This window comes from Thamnophis elegans, chromosome 5 (assembly GCF_009769535.1).
Source record: "Thamnophis elegans isolate rThaEle1 chromosome 5, rThaEle1.pri, whole genome shotgun sequence".
Taxonomy (NCBI): Eukaryota; Metazoa; Chordata; class Lepidosauria; order Squamata; family Colubridae; genus Thamnophis; species Thamnophis elegans.
The window spans coordinates 44,829,721-44,852,950 of NC_045545.1; the positions used below are offsets into that span (position 1 = coordinate 44,829,721).

Below are 23,230 nucleotides of genomic sequence, written 5' to 3' on the forward strand. Positions count from 1 at the left end.
TATTTTGTAAAAATTTTGGACATGATACCAAGTGCCCCATAATCATGTAGGTTCGATGGCCAGGTCGATATCTCATTATTGTTGCTGTTGTTATTATTTGATATCTGCTCAGTTGCCTCTTATAGTAGAAGCCATGGTCTGTACAGAGCCTACAAAGCATCAAATGGATCTCATTGGAAGGTATCAGTCAGAAGGGTACAAATTTTTTTCCATACATTGGATATACCATGGAACTATAGTGATGACAGTCATCAGCAAGTAGAGAAAATATGACACAGCAGTGACATTACCAAGAATTGGATGTCCCTCCAAAACTTGATGAAAAACCAACAAGGAAACTGGTCCAAGAGGTTGCCAAGAGGCCTATAGCAACAATAAAGGTTAAAAAGGAGTGTCTGTGGATTTTACTCTGCTAGTCGTTGCTGGCTATAGGGGGCAGTACTCATCTTCATTTTAAGGCCATTGAGTCAGAGCTCTCGGAAAACATTTCTAAGGTCATGTGGCCAGCATAACATCACAGAATACTGTTATCTTCCCACTGAAATGGTACCTATTTCAAGACCCGAGCTCCATGTGACAGGGTGAGAGGTGCTGTCCTCGTCCTAGCTCCTGCTAACCTAACATTAAAGGAACTGCAGGAATTTCTGGAAAATACTGATGGTGTACTAGATGTGACAACCATCTTCCGTATTCTTCATGTCTGGGGTGTGGGGTAGAGTTGCAAGACGGAAGCCTTTTCTTTACAAAGAAAAAACATCCAAGCCCGGCTACATTTACAAAAACCTATTATCAAGTCTGAGAAAAACATGTGGGGAAAATATGCTATGGTCCTGATGAGATCAAGATTGAACTTTTTGGCCATAATTCCAAAAAGTATGTTTGGTGTAAAAAACACTGCACATCAGTGTTGTTTTATACACTGTGTTTTGTAATAGTGCTGTTTTGTGCCCACAGTGAAGCATGGGGGTGGCAGCATTATGCTTTGGGGCTGCTTTTCTTCAGCTGGAATAAGGGCTTTAGTCAAGGGGGAGAGAATTATGAATAGTTCCAAATATCAGTCAATTCTGGCACAAAAACCTTCAGGCCTCTGTTAAAATGCTGAAGATGAAGAGGAATTTCACCTTTCAGCACGGCAAGGACCCAAAGCATATCTCCAAATCAACAAAATAATGTCTTCCCCAGATAATCCAAGTTCTGGAATGGGTCAGGCAGTGCCTGGACCTGACTCCAATTGAAAATCTCTAGGGCAGTGATGGGCAACCTTTTTGGCGTGGTGTGTCAAAAATCGGCAAAAAATCGAGCATAACTCGCGTTGTGTGTCACTTCGACAAAACATAATTTTGCGCAATTTATAGTTTAAACTACAAAAATGTATAATTGCAATATATAATTGTATTTAATAAACCAAAAACAAATTATTTAACATACCTGCTTAGTAACTTCTTTGTTAAGCGCTTTTGCATGCTGAGCTATGGAGTGAGCAATGCTCAAACTTGCAGAGTTTAAATTTGTAGAGCCTTTCATAAATTTAAGGATGGAGTTAGATTGGCTCTTATAAAGGTGTAGCTTCCTGGAAATGTATTCCCTCCTTTCATCCTCACTTTTTTCCAAGAGCTGGGAATGATTAGTTTCAAAATGTCTATTTATATTCCATGTTCTGCTTACTACCGTTTCAGTACATAGAACGCAAAATGATCTGCCATTTTTTTCTATAATGCCATACATCTCGCTCCATGTCTCTTGAAAGGGTCGGCCACTGCCACTACCACTCCCTTTACTTAACCTTTGTTTTTTATTTTTTGGGTGCTCCATCAGTGGGCCAGTGACAGCAGATAGAATTATAGATAGCCAATTAGGGGTTAACTAGCCTAACAAGCTAACACAACCTCCCCCTCACTTATCTCAGTTATTGTGGGCAATTACAAGTCCATGGCACCCCAATAGTTGCTGCTAATGGCGCTCACAGTTCCCGTTGGCACTCCGCTGGTCCCTGCTGTGATGCGGTCGTAACCGACAGTCCCAGGAGTAGACTCTCTGTGCCGGCCTGACTGGAGAGAGGCGCGCACTGTTCCCGCGCTCCTCTCCTGCAGGTCCTCCCTTGCCGCGCTGATGACGTGTGTGCGCACAGCACGCACGCCTTACCAGCAGCCCCTGCGCTCAGAAAGGGGCGGCGGCAATACAGTGAGTGTGGGCGTGGGAGATCACACGTCCCGCCCCCCCCCCGTTCCTCCAGCACAGATTCTTTCATCCTCGGCGGCCGTGCAGGAGCCGAGGATGAATCGCATGAAATCCTGTGCGTGTCACCCCAAATGGCTACGTGTGTCAGCACTGACACGCGTGTCATAGGTTCGCCATCACTGCTCTAGGGTGACCTGAAGAGGTTGTGCACAAATGCCCTTGCAATCTGACTGATTTGCAAGTAGTAGGCAAAATTCCCAAGGCCAGATATGCCATGCTGGTATGCTCCTACCCCAAGACTGAATACTGTCATAAACTCAAAAGATGCTTCAATAAAATGTTAGTCTAAGGTACACTTATGCAACCAGTTTATTGTAGGTGCTTTATTTTTATTTTTCCCTCTAAATGATTTGCTTTTCAATTGAATTGAACAGCTTATAGTTTATATTAAAGGTGGAAAAAATCTGAAGTGATTTATCTTGGTCTGTTCTTTTTTACATCTCACAAATCTGGCATTTTAACAGGGGTGTACAGATAATCCTCAACTTACAAACACGATTCAGCCTAAAATTTCTGTTGGTAAGCAAGACAGTTAAGGGAGTTTTGCTCCATTTTATGACTTTTCTTGCCACAGTTGTGAATCAATGCAGTTTGTTAAGTCAGTCATATGTTTGTTAAGTTAATCTGGCTTCCCCATTGACTTTGTCAGGTCACAAAAGGTGATCAGATAACCCCAGGTTATCTTTGAAGTTACTCAACACTACAACTGTTATAAATACGAGTCAGTAGCCAAGTGTCTGAATTTTGTTCACATGACTGTGGGGATACTGCAACAGTCCTAAGTGTGCAAAATGGTCATAAGTCTCTATTTCAATGCCACTGTAACTTAAGTTACTCAACGAATTGTTGCAAGCTGAGGTCTATCTATATAGACTTTTTATATCCATTGTACTTATATCTTATCAGTTTTAATATAAAAATCAGCTCATAGATAATAGGAAATATCTGTGCCTGCCATGCAATTTGGATAAACATTACCAATTGTATCTATTTTACAAATGCATTGGGCTAGAATTCCCAAGCTAACACAGCCACTGACCATATAGTTGAAATTCAACACAGGTCAATAGCTAGAAAAGTAAAATAGTCAGATCTAATAATTTGTCTAAACAAGGAAAAGCATTATATCCTGCATGAACACATGCTTCTAAATAAGAAGTATGGAGCATGTGAAATAGGCTTTCTACTTAGTGAATAGAGCTTTTTCACACTGAACCAGCAGAACAGATTAAATCTTGCATGTTGTATCCTTTTTATACTTACATTTGCTGTGAAACTTTTAGAAAAAGTACCAACGTTGATACACTTTTCTATTTGTATATTTAATGCTTCCAATTGGAATCTGAGGTAGTTGTTTTCTTGTGTCATGTGTGCTTTGTTTGCTTGGCTAGTTGCAACTGCTAACTTCCTAGCCATGTGAAGGAACTCAGACCAATTCAAAAACATATTTACACTCTAGCAGGTAGCAATCCCATTGCTGCACTGCATGTGAAAATAGAAGAATGTATTATTTTATCTGATGGCAATATCAGTTAAAGGAATACAACCCTTGAATCATTCATGTTGGTTTCTCATATATTCAAGTTTCTTTTCCATTTCAGGCTTAGCTCGTTATCTTTCTTGGTCTTGGACATTATCTGGCTGTTCAAAATCCCAAGTGTGCAGCACCATGACTGATGGCATTGGTTAAGAGTGCCTACCAGTTTCATTCCCTAAGACTGAATTATAATGATGCAAAATATTGCTTACATCATTCCAATCCTCATTCCAGGCTTATCATTTGTTAAGCTTAAAAGTTGTTTATTTGCTGAAGGCCCACTCTGAATGAGAATCTTCTCCTGAGGCGTAGAGGTGAAAACAAAGTACTGAAATGGATCTCAGTATTAACAAAATCAGTTGACTAAACCTACCCAGAAAATACCTGATTCATCCAAATTGCTTTACAAACATAGCAAGAAATATAGTTAGTTCCTCAGCTTTTTCAGCATAAACTTGTTCCTCTTTAATAAAAAAAGCAAGGGAAATAATCTTGACTCCAAGCATGCCAGTGTGAAGTGTGTCATCATGGAATTTATGTCAGCTGAAATTCTGCTAATAGTCTAATTCAGGAGTGTCAAACTCGAGGGCAACAGGCCAGATGTGCTGGCCATGTCACCCCATATTTAGTGAGGGAGGGGCAGTTGCAATATGTCACGTGATAAAATGTGATGGCACGAGTTTGACACCCCTGGTCTAATTCATCACTATGAGATTTGTGCTTCTTTATGATATTGCCATTTTTCCATGCAGATACTGCAAAAGCATTGTTTCAACTTGTCAAAGTGTGTTTATATGATTTATGGTATTGTAAGGATTGTATATAATCTTTAGAATCACCAATTCCCAGTTTTCGTCAGACTGGGAAGAAAAATACAAATACATTGTTTTTCCTATATTTACTATTACTAGTTGCCTAAGATGTCATCCACAGAATAAGACAATTCTGAACCCTATTTTTTGCAGTGTTTTAGCTTCTAGAATGGTTCTTTAAATCAAATGAATGAAATACAGTACAACGTGCACTGAAGTGACACCTTCTTCCTGGCTCTTTCCTTCTTTTCAAATCTGCTGCACCTGTACTATCGCATTCACTGGAAAGGTTAAATCAGGAATGTCCAACCTTGGCAATCTTAAGAGTTGTGGACTGCAACTCCCAGAGTTCCCCTGCCAGCATGGCTGGCTGGAGAATTCTGGGAATTGAATCCACAAGTCTTTAAGCTTCCAAGGTTGGACATGCCTGGGTTAAATGTTTAATCAGTGGACATTTTCAACACTGTCCCATCATAATTTACCTTAATCATCACCACTTTCTACAGAATTTAACACATATGATTATGCAGGATCATTCTCAGATTGTCAGCCAATTATGAGGCCTGTCTCTAAACAGAGTAGCTTGATGTAAATATGTTGCTTAAATATAAATAGGATGGAAATTTAGAATATAAAATAAAATCAATAAACATAAGTTTACTCCAACCAGCATTATCATTCTGATTCCATTTGCTAGAGGCTGTGTTCAAACATATCCCTTGTTGGTTAGATTCATTCTAATATAAAATCATTAACACAAGAAGAAAATTTTTGTGGGAAAAAATAAGTATAACTGAGCAATAGTTATATCTAGGATAGTGATTACAGTTCTGTGCACACACAATTCCTTTACTATACTTAAAAGATCAAAGTGGAAGTATCATTCTTTAAAGTGGCCTAGAACTTTGTTTTGTCAATGTTTATTAAATAATGTTATAAACTTCCTCTCCTCCTCATGATGCAATCTTTTGCTATGCTTAGGATCGAGGTACATGAACGATTCTCTGAAGCTGTTTGCTTTGGATTTGATTTTAAAAAATATTTCAAAGCATGCGAGGCCACAAATGTAGCAGCAGTCTGCAGTTGTTGTTTTAAGTAGCCACCTTTTTCCATGACTGAACAATCCAGTGAAAAGGCATGGCTGCTTTTCATTCTCATGTGATGCAAGCCATTTTTTTGTAAATTGAATCCAAAGAACTGCAAATCCCTACATTCCTGAAAACATCAGCAAGAAAGTACTCTTAATGTATGAAGTACAAGAAGAAATGATCCTGATAGTTATTCTCCAATAATTGTAATTAAAGTGCAGCTTAGCCATAACCCAGTACTGACAATCACCCAATTCTTCTATAAACAAAACAAATAACAAAACAGATCCCACCTCCCGGTGGTGAAATCTATTTTTTTTTGCCACTGGTTCTGTGGGCATGGCTTGGGGGGGGGGGGTGTCATGTGACTGGGTGGGTATGGCCAACTTTTTTTACTTTTAAAAACATTTTTTTCCTGCCAGTTTGGGCAAATAGGCAGGGAAAAAAAGGTTTTTAAAAGTGGGGAGGGGGAAGCTTCCTACAATCGCATGGATCAGCTGTGAGTTGCACAATCGTCAGCTTTTTAAAGCATTTTTTTTTCCTGCCTATTCGCCCAAACCGGCAGGAAAAAAATCCTTTAAAAGCGGGAAAAAAGCTTCCGAAGATTGCGCAGCTCACAGCCGTCCCTACCAGTTGGGCCAAACCAGGCAGATTTCACCCCGGCACCTCCCCCTTTGTGTCCTTGGTTTTAATGACTGATTTTAACTTTTTATGTTTTATCTGTAAATGTAACTGTAAGCCACCCAGAGTTAATCTATGGTAAAATGGGTGTCCAATGAATGTTATAAATAAATACATAAATTTTATAAATAAATAAAAAGGATGCTATAAGAAGCCTTCCTGAAGTTTTAGATTCACTCTTCTATCTTATGAAATAGATCAATAGAAATATTCCTATAATGTTCTGTAACCTTACCAATTCTTAACATTTCTTCAAGGCAATTTGCCTTTAAAACTCTAGAAGGGATGTTAGAATCTAGGGGGGAGGGGAGTGAAAACACGGATCAGCCTAGAAACCCTACTTAGTAGCCACCGAGAGAACTAAGTCCAAACCCCCCTTGGGTGCCACTGACCTTTATTTAATTCTAAGCAGGTGTTAACTGACTCCTGTGCCAATTGAAGTCTGTGCATAGGCTGTTAACAATACATTAATTTTGCTGAATCTTTTGTGTCTGACAAAAACTTAGAACATGGATAGTTTAAAAAATTGTTCAGTTCCATGCTGGCAAAAAAAGTGTTTGACATAAGTAGGCAAAGGTGCAAGAAAAAAAAAAATCCAATTTAATCTAGGAATTAAAGGGTCTCCAACACCTTGCTTCAGTCATCTAAAATTTTCTGGAAAGCTTTCCAAAATATTTGAGAACATTTTGGTGGATAGCAATATATTAATGGAATTCCTAATTTGGGGGATCTTTCTTCTTATAAACAATATTGCATATCATAAGCTGCTGAAACAGTGATGTTTTTAAGTCCAGGGCATTTTATGTTTCAATTGTGCTGCCACTCTACTGCCCCCAATCTCATCTGTCATTAGAGGGTCCTTTCTCATAGCATAGCATAGAAATACAATAACTGGTCTGCAATTATCCAACAACCACTAGGTAGCAGCACAGAGAGCAAGAAAAATATTAACTCTGATGCTTGTTCAGATTTTTCCAGCCCAGATCTCTAAGTCTACTCTTTAATTTTGTAGTAAAACTTTAACATTGTTTGCCATTTTGTTCACTATTATACACACACACACACACATATCACCAGCCACAATAATTAAGCACCATGAATAGATTTAAAAAGGAACTAAAGAGATATATCCTCAAAATGATTTTTGTGCTCTCTGTGTCTTCCACTTCCAACCGCTAAGTCAATTAGCTGTTAACCCTGCCTTTTCAACCCAAGACATTTATCCTCTAAGATTTTTTTTAAAAAAATACCTCTTATACACTCAGCATGCCTAAGTTTGACTAAAATGATAATGTAATGGTGTGATACAATTTGTAGTAATGTGCAATGTTTATGTCTCCTGGATTCAAAACCAAAACCCAAATACATACAACAGAAGCCAACTGTGTGACTCTGGGCCAGTCATTCTCTCAGTCCAACTCACCTCACAGGATTGTTATTGTGGGAAAAATAAAAGGAAGGAACTTAAAAGGTAATGGGGGGGGGGGGAGAGAGAATCTAATAAATAATTAAATAAACTGCAGCTTCTGATATATTTTCCTAAATACTTCAGATTCATTTAGAAATGAAGATACCTTATCACTACAAATTATCTTAAGTATGTAACACATGATGGAAAGTAGAAATGAACATACACACAGCACACTGTGCAAGTTATCTTTGTACCACTGAATGCATTTTGCATCTCAAAGGTATAAAATGCATTTAGTGGTACTTGAATGTCTTGGTACATAGACATGCCGTCAGTAGTGCATAGAAGCTGTGATATCTTCCATGCCCTATTATTCTTTGAGTTAAAGTCCAATCATTACTGTCCTTAATAATTAAAGTCTGTCATCACCAGAACCTACCAGCAGCGGGCATTTCCATTTGCCTTGTTGAAGACTTAACACCAAGATTATCATGCAGGCTCCTGGGGACAGTAACTTAGTAAATAATGCACTTGGAAAACACCAGGGATTTGCCTGAAATGTTCATCCTGTTCAAGAAGCATGCAAATTTAATTTAAGAATATAATCAAGAAATTTTATTTTCATATTTTTAATTTGATTCCAACCCCACCTGCCATACTAAATAATAATTGGCTTTAAATCAATGGTTCCCAACCTTTTTTTGCCCATGTCCCACGTAAGCATCTCTAAAATCCTGGTCTGCAGGTCCGCCCCCATATAATTCTTGCTTTACTCAAAAAGTGAACTCTACTCACACAGAGGAAGCCTAAAAGGTAATTAACTTGGGATCTTGCTTTCTTAAATACCTTTCAAAAATTCCACTTGTAGATTAGGATTATAGCATCCACACTATGATGAATACTTTCTTATCATGTATCAAATCCTATACTTCATTATATGTGATAAACCTTTACACATAAGGGTAAAGGTTCCCCTTGCACATATGTGTTAGATGTTCCCAACTTTAGGGGGCGGTGCTCATCTCCGTTTCAAAGCTGAACAGCCAGCGCTGTCCGAAGACGTCTCCATGGTCATGTTGCCAGCATGACTGAACCCGAAGGCGCACGGAACACTGTTACCTTCCCACCAAAGGTAGTTCCTATTTTTCTACTTGCATTTTTACGTACTTTCGAACTGCTAGGTTGGCAGAAGCTGGGAAAAGTAACGGGAGCTCACTCCATTATGCCGCACTAGGGATTCGAACCGCCAAACTGCCGACCTTTGTGCCAACCGTATCCCCTTTACGCATAATACAACTTTAAACTGGAACTAATTCTCCAGTTAGATCAAAATTTAAATTATTTAATGAAAATAAATGAAATCAATTTGATGCAAATTAATCAGGAATAAAGACCCACTGTTTTCAAAGGATTTTATCTAAATATGCTTAAGTCTGGAATCAAAGTATTTGTAAAAATACTTTATAAAGGTATTTTTTTAAAATGCAAAGATATCCTTTAACCAAACCTGGTTCTATCTCAACTGCAGAAACTATCACAGTAATTGCATAGCTTCTAGCAACCATTACGGATATCATTATCTTCTGGGATAGTTTTTGAATGCCTGATTTAGCCTGAAGCCCTATTTCCCTAGCGATGTCCTGTTTAACTTCAGCCAATTAGCAGCCATCTTTCCTGATCAATTAATTTTAATGTTACAATCAGGAAGGCTCCCCCCCTTTCATCTAATCATATCTGGGATAAAATAATGGAGCAATCTTAGCTCCATTGCTAAATTAATGTAGAAAAAATAACATAATTTGCAGTCTAAAAAAAAGACTATGGACACAAAGTCAATCATTGCATGACATCAGGGACGTGCAGTCAGGGGAGGCAGGAGAGGCAGGGCCTCACCTCAAGTCATCATGAAAAAGAAAAACAAATTTAAAAGGAAAAAGGCTAAGATAGTTGCTGTCAGAGTCACAGTGAATGACTCTGCTTAGTGCTTAACTGCAGGAGGAGGCAAGAGAACCACGTGCCTCCTTTAGTCTATCTTTATGATCACTTGAGCAGAGTTAAGCAAGGGTTAAAAGGCGAAAAATTCCTTATGCAAAGGAGGCACATGGTTCTCTCGCCTCCTGTAGGGGCACTTTTTAGAGGCTTTTTAGAATTCTCTGGGAGCAACTAGCTCAGTCTGACCTCAGAGCTCTTGCCTTTCTCTTTTTACATTTTTTTTTCTTTTCATGATGGCAGGCAAGAGCAGAGTTGAAATCCTCTCTGAAACAGCTGGAAAAGGTGTGTGTGTGGGGAGGGGGAGGAATTGAAAAAGTTTGATTGCATGCAGCCACGTTGCCTTTTCAAACACACAAACACACACACACACAGCTGGATAAAAGTATATAAGCCCAGCTTCACTGATTACAAGTTTGAAAAGGCAACGTGGCTCCGTCTGCAATCAAAGGCTCAGATCAGGCAGCAGGGGAGGGTAGAGGAGCTGCTTTTAAGCCATTGGAAAATATATCCAATCCAACTTCTGTGTTTGTGTTTGTTTGGGAGTGAGTGGGAGAGGGATCCAACTTCTCTGTGTGCGTGTGTCTGTTTGAGAGGGGGGGAGGGAGAGAGGGAGGAAGGAGGGGGAGGGAGAAGAAAAAGAATGAAGGAAAACTTATTTTGCAAGGAGGGGAAATTCTGTCGCTTTAAATCGGAACTGAGCATGCCTGGCTGTGGAATTCTGGGAGTTGAAGTCCACAAGTCTAAAAAATTTTGAAACACCTGTGTCAGTGCCTCACCAACTATAAACCTCACCGCACGTCACTGCATGACATACACCAATCACAGAATGCCCGGATCTTTCTTTTTGCGTGATCCCAAGAATGCCTGTAGAAACATTTAACTCTAGTTAAACAGAACATCTCATTTTATATGAACTAGAGATTCTGGCTGTATATCAATTATAAATATTTCTAAAACAAGCCAATTCAAAACACAAGTTAATGTAGTATAATTAATGCAAACATCAGAGCATTCAATGACTTAACTACAATCAAACTAAAAGCTATACAAACCTATTTTCCTAAAGAATATATTATAATCCCGAGGCTTCATAAAGTCATGCACATTACAATAAACCTTGGTTTATCATGACATTAAATATAGTCAGAGTAGCTATCTTTGTAGTTCATTATGTTGAAACATGAATTCTACATGGATTTAATGCAATTATTTTCCAAAATCTAAGAACAAAGTGTTAGGTTTGTTATATTCTGCTAGAAAAATGGAGAAATATAAGGATTATTGTACCATTGCAGAGTATATCCTGATGAGGGGCAATATTTCATTTAGATTGTCTTTTTTAATGAAATACTGTCTGAAATCTTAAAACTGTATAGCCCTAATATTTGGATTGGTAACTAAAAGCTGCCTTTAACTGTACAAGTTATGTACAGTATTAGCCAAAGTTAATCATTTTTTCAATTTCATTGGTTTTAGTGGGATAATTTTGTTCTCTGATGAAATTGGTAAGATTTTCTAAAATTAGTATCTTAAATGCTGTTTAATATTAAAACTGCTATTCCGCTTTAGTTTTACAGTATATAATTTTAAGACAGTGCTCTAAGGAAATGCAGTTTCAGAAGTTTATCAAGTCTGCTTTGAATGATTACACAGCTACGTCCATTTTTTATATTCTTATGTCATAGTCAAAGCCAACCTAAGCAGCATTTCATTCTTATGGAAAAAATAGTTACCTTTCAGATAAAGATGTCCCTCTTATCAGTCCAGAGGGGCTGACCAATCCTGTGAAGAAATAACTATTATGGAACAGCTATTAAAAGCATTTCCCAGCACCAAATGCACTGTAGTTATATACTGGATTGAACAATAAAGGGAAAATACATCAAATATTGTGATTTAATTGATCTGAAGACTCTTCTTCAGTTTGCTAACTCAACTGTATCATTCCCTCGTCAGAAACTCTTTTAAACTGCAATTCTATAAATATGTAGCAGTGAATTCCATTTTACATGAATTATTTCTGAGTAGACAGGAGCAAGTTAGGATACAATTTTTAGATTACAATCACAGAGGATACTTAACCAAACCTTTTCATCTATTTATTAAAATTAGCTGCTTTCTTCCAATAAAGGATGCTTATTGGAACCTGTTACTTACCAATCAAGAAAAATTCTAAAGTTTAGAATTACAACTATTTCTGCCAAGTAGCTTTTCTACTGATATCCTCTAGCATTCCATAAGCAGATTGATTTATTTCTGGTCATATCTCAATTAACTATTGAAAAAAATTGAATTATCTAAAAATTGGCATCTTCACATTTCAGTCTTTCACTGTACAGAAGGGACCAATCACCACAGAAATATATTTCATTATGTATGTACCCATAAATACACGCCCACCTTTTTTTACATTACTTTTCTTACAGAGAAAGGACCTCGTTAGAGATTATTGTATTTGATACAAGCCTTAATAGCTTCTGTAATTTGCTGAACAGAAATGTCGCCATAAATGTTCAGCCCTCACAACTACTTACATCATTTTAAAAGTTCGGGAATCAATATGAAAGTGGCATTAGATGTTCAAATTAATACTTAATTGTACTAAACCTCATTGCATTGGGAGAGGGGGTATTGTAAAAGTTAGTAAGAACCAGTAATTTAAGAACTTGGAAGGCTACAATGAGCAAAGCCTAAAAGCAGTCAACCCAGTTCCTTATAATTACAATTCACTTTGACCTCTTAAAACCCCCTTACCTGTTTAAGAGTTTTATACAGCAGTTTGCCATGGGAACCCATATTTTGTGGAACACAATCGTAGCATCCTTGGTTGATAAGCACCTGCTGCCTAGCAATCATCCTGCATGGATATAGGACCGCGCTAGTGTTCTTTATCCACAATAGGTTAAGCATTTCAAGGCAACCAAAGCAAGCTTGCATTTCAAGGTGTCTTCCATCTGCATGTCAAATGGCAACTAGTTAATTCTAAGAGACTCGGGAAACAAATGCAGTTTCTGCAGCCACGATGCAGGTGCAGCACTGTTCGCTTCCTCTTGACCTCTGGTGATGTGTAGTCAACTGTGCCCCGAAGTCTCCTGCAGCAAAGAGTTGTACTCCTGCACAGTGGGAACAGCTTTCCAAAGCTCAAGATCCCCAAATGCAGGAAATATAGCACATTTGTTTTCAAAGTTTCACCACTTTTTTTTCCTCCTGATATCATCTGTACTACAAACTAAAAAGTTTGCAGCGGTACCTATGAAACGATCAAGTTGCATGCACATCCAAGGTGTGTAGACCATTTGCTTCAAAACGGGGTCAAGTAAGAGCACCAATAACAATCGTACAGGTTTTAAATGACAGCGCTCTAGCTCTCAGGAACTCTTCTTCCATTCAGAACTACACCCAGGACTGCATAACTCTGAAGAAAAGCCCCTGGTGGGGGAGGAGCTCTTCAACTGTGTCTGGAAACGCGCTATCATTTAATTTTTTTTATGAGTTACTTTTTCTTTTCAATTTGGTGAAAAGGTTATGAGCAAGATGCAAAGCAATTTCAAACTTTCTTCAAATTAAAATCAGAACTAAGGCCAAACAAGTTAGGTGAACAAAATAAATCAAGAACTTAAAATTCAGGAACTCCAGCTCTTCAAAATCAACAAAGTCCCAGATCTGCACACTGTTCTGAGACTCAAGATGCTTTCCCTGCTTCTTGCATGCCAGCAACAGCACCATTTCCTCGTAAAGATGAGGAGATAGCAGCCATTGATCCCCATTCACCGTACACAAGAGGACACAGCAACACAACAAACTAGATTTCTTCAGATCTGATACAAAAGATGGTCAATATCAAAGCGAAGGTTTCCCTGTTTCTTGTCTGAGACCCACAACTATCAGATCGAGGAGGAGGAGCAGCAGGAGCAGTTGTAAAGTACCCCCACAGCTGCAAACAAAGGGGTCAAAGGTTTGTCGTCAATTCATTTCCAGGCAGAAAAACCACTTTCCTCAAAAGAAACAATTTATTTAGAATGAAACAAAATCAGCTCGACTGTGAGCGCATGTTTTGAGTGACAGCTATTTTAAGCTGTGTGAGCCATAAAAGGTTTTTTTTCCTTTACTTTTGCAGAAATCTTGTGTACACAGCACATAGCAAAGAGGTCAATTTTCCACTTTAAAACATGGGCATTGGCATCACAAATAGCAGATACACAACTTTTTAAGCTGCCATTTTAGTAAAATGCACAAATACTAAACAGATAAGCTTTCTTCCATGAGGCCCATGTAAATTCCACATAAGCCAACGCTTTTCTTCGCAAAGGTCCATTAGAGTTTGAAATCCCTTGTGGTCTTCAGCACTTCACTAGCCTTGCTTTCAGGAGGAAAGAAGAGGTTATTCAGTACAAATGTTTACAAGAGATCTGTTTTCCCCCTGCATTTACAGATAACTGTTCCAACTACAAGGCTATTAATGTTCTAGGTAATGTCTGAAAGCACCAATCACCCTTCACTGGCACAAAGCTTTTGAAATGAATTAACATCTGTATATAAATGCACAAATAGTAGTTCAGGGAGTTAAAATATAGGGTAGAGATTGAAAAAAAAAGCTGTACTAGTTTAAAAAAACATACAGGAGAAAAATCAACTGAATTTTCACAATTCACACAATTTCTCTCACTTTCAAAAAGTCAAACAAGAACAAGAAATTTAGTGTTCTGTTTGTAAGTGTATTTTTTCACATTGCTATGTTATCTCCAACTACAGATTCTTTACTTACTGGAGAAAACTAGCTAAAATATGCATCAGATTCTCTTCATCCCACATCTGTGTGCATTTTTCTAGTTGTTCCAAAATACTTTAGTTTGGATAATGTAAAGGGACATGTTTATCTTCAGTGACACATCTGGAGCAGCTAATATTGTTTGCTCTATAGGGGGAAAACCGAAAGCAAGGAATGAACATACATCAAATTACTTTACAATTTTGCAAACCATTCAATCAGGCACCCTACATGGATTATTATTTTGTATGCTTATGTGGCTACCCTTAACCTTTCCATTTTTATCCAATTCAGATGTATTCCTACATTCTTTTACTCTTAAAACATAGTCAAACTCCTACTACTTGTTTAAATTCCTAAGGAAGGCTTCTTCCTTTCCCCCTTATATATCTTGGGAAGAAAAGATCCATGCTAAATATATTGGCTTTTAAAATGCCAATAAATTTTGACAATTAAAATTGGGAGGCAATTGTATAAACACAAAAGTGGATCCTGGTAAATGAGGTAGCCTTAAATTGATACTCCACTGACAGCCAACCACGTATGATGAACTGTCAAAATGCAAAGCTCCTAGTTAACTTTAAAAGGGAGGGCAACTTTTAAGTCTCTAATTATAGAATTTAAATCCTAAAGACAACATGCCAACTAAGATTTTCCTTTCCAGTTCCCCCAAAAGTGGTATTAAGTGACTCTCAGGAAAAAAAAAACATTCTTCATCCTAATGTTATAACTCTAGAAACAAATTTCTGAACATGTGCATCATTCAAATATACATTGCCCTAAAGCTTCATAATACCATATACAAAAGATCACAATTCTTTTTTTCTGCATACAGATGTGTCACAAAACTTAACTTTTGCTATGCTGAAGTCTTGGAGGTTGGCTCAAATGAATAATTGTACTGCTGTTATCCTAATACAAAAAAAAAGCTACAGCAGCTATAACTAAGTGCTGAGCTATCCAATGTTGGTTATCGTTTTAGTCTAAATTGGACTCCTAACATTCTTTTTCTTTCTATAGCTGTTACTGGATTATCTTCTTTCTTAAAAAATAATCTTAGATAAAGGTTTGGAAAACTGAATTGCCCATTTCACATATCCTTTACCCAGTTCAAATCATAAGAAGCAGCATTGAACATAATTTTCAATTAAAATAGAAAAAGAAATCCATGGTGTAGAGTTTTCCAACACCGGTTCCCAAAAGTTGCCTAAAATGCCAGTATGTTCACTTTACCTCAAATTCAAGTTCCAAAGGATTTTTTAACAAGGAGAGCACATCAGTATGCATACTAGTGCCAACAAGTTTGACTTTCGAATCTGATATTAAAGATTTTCCCAAAAATACAAGGATGGCTTTTAAATTAATATATTAGTTCAACATAGAGCAAATTCACTCTCCAAATAAATACACTAAGAAAACTCTTTATGTAGCCACTAGCATATTGAATTTGACAAATGCAGTAATATGGATAATCCAATAATGTTATGCAGTACAGGCAACACAAATTTGTCTTAGTGACTCTGCCTATAACAGTGGCTAGATTTAATTTGGTTCACAGTTCCAAGTTTCATTTATTACAGAACAATTTATATTTCAGAATTGTGGGACTTAGGTTACTGTACCCACATTCTTAAAAGAGTGAAAGGGTGTAATAGTTTCAGAAGTGAGGCTCTACTTGAAAAAAATACTTTAAGAATAGTATGTTTCCCAATATTTCACTGAGCAGTGTTTCATTAGGCCACTTTTTCAACTATCGTAATTGTACTTATTCAAACTTGAGAATTGGTTTACACATGAGAAACATTGTTACTGTACAGCGGCTTTACAAAGGAACGAAAACATTGGACTAGAGAAGAGACCAAGCAAAAAGTGACACATTTAAACTGTTGATTCTTTCCTCCTAAGTCTTAGCACATATTTTAAAAAATGACTGCTTTTATAGGCTTACTTTCAATCAAATTGTGTTCTTTTAGTAAACTGAATTGCTTCCCCAACATTTAGAAATATAAGGTGAATGCAAGTGTCAAGATTAAAACAGTGCAAACCAGACTATAAAACCTCGCATAATGCCTATATTTTACCTGAAAAATATTGAGCAGGTAAGTTTCCTTTCTATTTCCACAGGGATAGAATGATAATTGAAATGGTTATGTGGCAGAACTTTTCACAAAAGTTAAGTGCCATCTTTGAAAGTTGCGTTCCCGTTATACTTTAGAATTCATTGTGCCTATTACAATTAGTAATGGGCAAAAACAATGATACCATTAACCACCTGCTTCTTTAATACAGAAGTTCATGATGTTCATGGGTTATAGTAAAGCTCTCATTACAACCACAACCCTTAAATGCACACAAGTTTTAAAAAAATCAAAAAAGCAAATACCATTTAGGGACATTTTTCAAGGGTACGCATTTCTCTGAATTTGGGAACAAAAACTGAAAACCCAGCTGAAAGAAAACTGCAATGCACCATGAAGGCTTAATATCAGCAGTATCAGGGACTCAACCGTGAGTTAATTCAATTCAATTTTACATTTTGTAAACTAGGAATTAATCTGAAATCATAACTATAGTTTTATGGAAGCTGTGGGGCTCAGAATGGGTATGAATCATGAATGTTTTAAGTATGGCAATTTAGAATGTAAGTATAGGAAAAGATTTTATAGCTACTTTAAAGTTGTGAAATGAACAAGGACAAGTTAAAAAGTAAAAAAAAAAAGAGGGAGGCAAGCTTGTTCAATGTTTCATATTTTAGTGAAAGCAGGCCATCCCTTCTTGCTATACTGTCACTAGCAAGACAGTTGAGGGTAGCCTAGCGAACAGTTAATATATCTGCTCTCTAGAATTTATAGAAAATAAAGGGAAAATAAGAGTAACTACAGATCAAAAATTATACTTAGGGTGTTGGCTAAGGCTTAGCACCTGGCAGACACTGGAGGAGGGGGGAGTTGTATGAAGCAGCAGGATAAGCACAGAAAGCATTAAGACTTTAAGATGCACCACGAACAATGATCATGACCAAATAGTCATCCTCCGACTTAGCCAGGGCCTTTGCTGTAGAATCCAGGAATTGCTGAGAAAAATCACAGGGGGGGAAAGCATGCAAGACCCCACTGTTTTCTTTGTCTTTGTTGCCTCCTACTGGGAGGCTTATCACTCCAGCTGCCTGCTTTTGTTTAAGGTAGGAAACCAGGTTTCTTAATGGCCGCTGGGTAGAGGTGGTATTAGCTTCACCAGCCCCAGATGAGGCACGGTTGTCTGTGGTACCAGGCACAGCAAGGAGAATAGCATATCCATTGGGTCCTGCTACTTTGATACGGCGGTTAACTTCATCCAACTTGGGCTGGTCCAAACGAAGACGCTGTGTGATCTTTAGTTGGGCCACTTTGCCACCAGATGTTCCTTCCACCAGCAGATTGCTAGCTACGCTGAGGTCACCTTGTAGTAGGTGCATGTTTGATGGAAAGTTGCTGTTCTTCAACAGAAGCATTCCTTGCCAGGCTAGGCAGAGTTTGGTAGATAATCCCGACTTTGAGGTTCCATCCTGCTGTTGCTGCTTTTGGGGTGGCTTCAGCCGAGATCCACTGCTACTGTTCCCTTCAGAAGTATGTTCATCCTTTTTAGCTGGACTCTTGCACTCTTGGATGGCAGTTGATACAAGTGTGCGGTGTTTCCTTTCTTTTTCCATCAAACTCTTATGTTCCCGCTTCTCATTCTGCCCTCTCTCCAAACTCCCCTTACGTGGCTCTCTGACTGGTGAAGGATGATCCAACAAGAGTAGGCGAGAAGAGGGCCGATCAGTATCAGTGTTATAGCGGTCTCTGATTAAGCCTGTTTCAGGACTACGATCTTGAGGCGATGCTACAGCAGGGCAGTGACGCTTACGAGATGAAGATGAACGTTCACTATCTGGTGATCGGTCCAAATGTCGACCCCCATCCTCCACTAGCCTTCGCTTCCTAGGTGGGTCTCTACTACTACCAAGCTCTCTTTCCCCACGAGTTCTTTCTAGAGACCAACCATCTCGACGCCGTTCCAGACTTTCAAGTGCATCATACACAGATGCTCGGTTGCCTCGGTCCCGAACTGGAGGTGGAGGAGGCACCCAGTCTGGTTCAGCATATAAGTCTCTATCACGGTCACCATAGAGCAGTGGTGATGTTCTGTCCCGAGCACCTCGGAGTGGATCTGGTGGGGCTCCACGATGCGCTCCAAAAGCTGATGTTTCTGCTACCAGTTCATAGTGAGCAGGGGGTGGAAGTTGCAATGGCTGCAAATAGGGCTGTTGATACCGATGCTCAGTGTCAGCAAAGTCCACACGCAGGCGACGGTCTGGCCCACCCAAAGGAAAGCCACGCATGTGGGTACAAGCAGCTTGTGCAGCATCCAAACTCTCGTACTGAATGTAGGCCCATGAGTCACCTTTACGATAATCAATGGTACGAATGGTACCAAAGCGATCAAACTCCCTGGCAAGAGCAGCCAAAGGTACCCAGGGTCCCAGACCACCCACCCAGAGTCTCGTGGTGGGGGTTGCTTTACCATAGCCAATTTTAATAGGATTGCGCAACAGCACTTTACCAGACATGGCAAGCTTAGCCCGGTGGGCCATATCCAAGTTCTCAAACTTAAGAAATCCATATGTACTAGTTTGCCCCCGGGATGGCCTCTTAATATCCACTTCGGTGATAACCCCAAAGCGATCAAAAGCCCTACGAAGGTCTGAGTCTGTAACAGATATATCCAAATTACCCAGAAACAGGGTACGATTAGCTCTCTGGTCATCTTCAGGACTGATCTCTTCTTCAGTGGCCGTTCCTGTACCAACCCACGAAACGCAGCGGCCGCCACTCCAGCAACTCGATCCAGACTGTACGTGGGCCTCACCCGATCATAGAAGCTGCTGTAGTCTCGTTCTCTTTCCAGCTCCCGGGGCAGAGGCGGTGGGGGCAAACGACCAAGGGCAAGCTGTTGCAATCGGAAGTCTCTGTACCCTAAGCCTGCTCCTCCGCCGACAGGAGAGAGGGCCCTCTGGGTGGCCCCAGTGGCAGGGTGCCTGATAGTGGCAGGAGATGCCCCCGCCACCCCCACTGCTGAGGCCCCATAGGAAGACTCCTTGTCCAAAAGCGCTGGGGAGCGACTGCCGCGTCGCCGGCTGCTTCCCCCTCCGCTGCTGCCCCCTACATAAACGGCCTCGATCTTCAGCGGCCGATGGTAGAGGACCAAGCGGCCGCGAGCATGCTTAGCAGCCCGCGCATCCTCAGGGCGGCGAAAATTGACAAAGGCCACCCGCTCGTCGCCGGATCCGGTGCCCGGGGGCAGGCGGCTGATCTTGACGCTGACGTCTCCGAAGCGCTTGAACTCGTGGAAGAGACCATCTTCGATCGCCTCGTCGCTCAGCGCCGAGCCCAGCTCGCTGATCTTCAGCGTCTTGTACTCACTGCTGCCGGCGGAGTCGGCGGGGGGCGCGCGGGAATCGACGCCGCGGCCGCTGCTACCACGGGAGGACGAGGAAGACTCCGCGTTTTTGCTATTGTTGCTCCCGCCGTAGCCGTGGCGGCCGCTGCCGCTCCCAGAGCCTCCCACCGCGGCCGATTCATATTCACGGCTACTGGCCCGGTTCGCTTTTTCCAGATGAAGGCTCCGCCGACTACTGCCGCCACCGCCCTCGCCCGAGCCGCCGCCCGCAGATTTCCCACCGCCGTTGCTGGGCTTCTTACTGCTCCGCTCGGCCCGCGCCGAAGAAGAATCCTCGCCACCGCGGGACCGTTTGGCCTTGGCAGGCGAGCGCTCCTTGCCCTTCATGGCGGCAAGCGCCAACAAGAGGGAATCGCGCGCGGAGTATCGCGCCTCACGCACCCGCCGCCATCTTGGAACCTCCGACAGGCTGGAACTCCGCCCACTGGGCAGGCATTGGACAGTTTAATCGGAGCCCATCGTGTTCATTGCACAAAGGACCTGTCGGTGAAGAAAAGCGTAGAATCTGAAGCGCTCCAAGCACCGGAAACAGAAATCTCGCCTTCCTACGCTACTTTCACTAGGCCGTTGGATGAACGGCCAATCACTCATCGATTTCTTGAGCGGTAATGGCCCGAACTGGAAGAACTTCCACCCCATTGGCGGAAGCAAGAATCCCAACTCTTTGTTTTCCCACCCCCTCCACGCTCTTATTGACGGTTTTTGTGGAAGGCCTCAGTTTCCCCGCCGGCCTGAACCCGCGCAAAAGTGCTTAGACCACGTGGGGCCTTTGGGTCTGACAGACGAACGAGACGGCCGGGGCGGCGGGGTTGTTAGTTTTTTTGTTGTTGGGACCTGCAGTGGACGCAGCTTCGAGGTTTTTTTTAGCTTAGGCGGGAAAAGACTTGTCGAATAGATATCGTTTCGCCTCTCTTTTTCTCTACAGCGAGCGCGGGCGTGTGTTCGTCTGGGCGGGAAGCGTTTCTCAGCCTCAGCAATTTTAAGATGTGTGGACTTCAACTCCCAGAATTCCCCTCCCGCCAGCCAGGTCATTTCTCATCCAAGTGCTGGCGACGAAATTTTGAAAGTTGGTTGGTGAGGCTGAAAAAAATGGGCTTAGCGGGTCACGGAAAGGATCCGAATTTCCCTTCTCGCATCTCGGAACCTCGTTTCCCCCCCCCCCCAAAAAAAAAAGCCAAGCGCTTTTACCTGGAATCCATTCAAATTAGTTTCCCGAGGCCGCCGCCTCGCTAAGCTGCTCTGGGGGCTTACAAAGGGTTAAAAACACCAGGCTATAAAATAGGAGAAATATAAAACGCATGGAAAATAGAAAGCACCGCGCTGGGGATAAAATCCAGCCATTCATCTAAGGTGGTTTCCTGAAAGAATTGGATCTTCCGAAGCACGGGCCGAGCCATTCGGTTTGCTGTTCTCGGAAATCTCGTTCATTAAATCCATAAATCCTAATAAATGGCCGTACTATTCTTCCTATATCCTTAGGGGAATAGGATACATGACCTAGAAATTAATTTATCCGTACAATTGGCTTGCAAAAATTAATTATGATTTTAGAACACAAAAACAACAGAGGGCTAAACCTCAGAACTGTCAGTTTGCTTTATTTGGAACTGCACAAAATGTTGCCGTTCGTAATCACGTTTCAAAGTTATTTTAAATGAGCAAATGTGTAAGGTACTGCAGTACTTGCAACTTTTAAAGAAACGCTGAAAATTGAAAGTAGGGAAGTGAAAGCCAGTTTGGTTGAAGTAGTTAGACTTACTCTGCTAGAAACAGAAACTGCAAGTTCTACTTCTGCTTTAAGCACAAATCCAGTTGTTAATCATTGATTAATCCCCAGATAAAAGCAAAGGGAAACTGGTGCTGAAAGAATTGGGGGACTTGTCCATGTAGTTTCCAGGAGTCTAGACCAGTGTTTTTCAACCACTGCCGCGGCACACTAGTGTGCCGTGACATAGTGTAAGGCAGTGATGGCGAACCTATGACACGCGTGTCAGTGCTGACACACGTAGCCATTTGGGGTGATACGCACAGGATTTCATGCGATTCATCCTCGGCTCCTGCACGGCCGCCGAGGATGAAAGAATCTGTGCTGGAGGAACGGGGGGGGGGGCGGGACGTGTGATCTCCCACGCCCACACTCACTTACTGTATTGCCGCCGCCCCTTTCTGAGCGCAGGGGCTGCTGGTAAGGCGTGCGTGCTGTGCGCACACACGTCATCAGCGCGGCAAGGGAGGACCAGCAGGAGAGGAGCGCGGGAACAGTGCGCGCCTCTCTCCAGTCAGGCCGGCACAGAGAGTCTACTCCTGGGACTGTCGGTTACGACCGCATCACAGCAGGGACCAGCGGAGTGCCAACGGGAACTGTGAGCGCCATTAGCAGCAACTATTGGGGTGCCATGGACTTGTAATTGCCCACAATAACTGAGATAAGTGAGGGGGAGGTTGTGTTAGCTTGTTAGGCTAGTTAACCCCTAATTGGCTATCTATAATTCTATCTGCTGTCACTGGCCCACTGATGGAGCACCCAAAAAATAAAAACAAAGGTTAAGTAAAGGGAGTGGTAGTGGCAGTGGCCGACCCTTTCAAGAGACATGGAGCGAGATGTATGGCATTATAGAAAAAAATGGCAGATCATTTTGCGTTCTATGTACTGAAACGGTAGTAAGCAGAACGTGGAATATAAATAGACATTTTGAAACTAATCATTCCCAGCTCTTGGAAAAAAGTGAGGATGAAAGGAGGGAATACATTTCCAGGAAGCTACACCTTTATAAGAGCCAATCTAACTCCATCCTTAAATTTATGAAAGGCTCTACAAATTTAAACTCTGCAAGTTTGAGCATTGCTCACTCCATAGCTCAGCATGCAAAAGCGCTTAACAAAGAAGTTACTAAGCAGGTATGTTAAATAATTTGTTTTTGGTTTATTAAATACAATTATATATTGCAATTATACATTTTTGTAGTTTAAACTATAAATTGCGCAAAATTATGTTTTTGTCGAAGTGACACACAACGCGAGTTATGCTCGATTTTTGCCGATTTTTGACACACCACGCCAAAAAGGTTGCCCATCACTGGTGTAAGGTGTGCCGTGGGAAAATTACTTTATATATAGTCAATATAGGCACAGAGTTAAAAAATTTTAACATTTTCTAATGGTGGTGTGCCTCGTGATTTTTTTCATGGAAAAAGTGTTCCTTTGCACAAAAAAGGTTGAAAAACA

General features: G+C 40.8%; 1 protein-coding gene across 1 annotated transcript in view; it reads right to left on the reverse strand.

Moving 5' to 3' along the window:
• RBM15 (RNA binding motif protein 15) overlaps positions 1 to 20,513 on the reverse strand; it is a 29,147-nt gene extending 8,634 nt beyond the window's left edge. The window contains 5 exon segments of the mRNA XM_032218685.1: positions 8,207 to 8,334; positions 10,536 to 10,623; positions 11,493 to 11,541; positions 12,514 to 19,331; positions 19,334 to 20,513. Of these exon segments, the coding sequence (XP_032074576.1) occupies positions 17,517 to 19,331; positions 19,334 to 20,332 (2,814 nt within the window). The 5' untranslated portion in view covers positions 20,333 to 20,513 and the 3' untranslated portion in view covers positions 8,207 to 8,334; positions 10,536 to 10,623; positions 11,493 to 11,541; positions 12,514 to 17,516.
• Between the last annotated feature and the right edge of the window lie 2,717 nt (positions 20,514 to 23,230).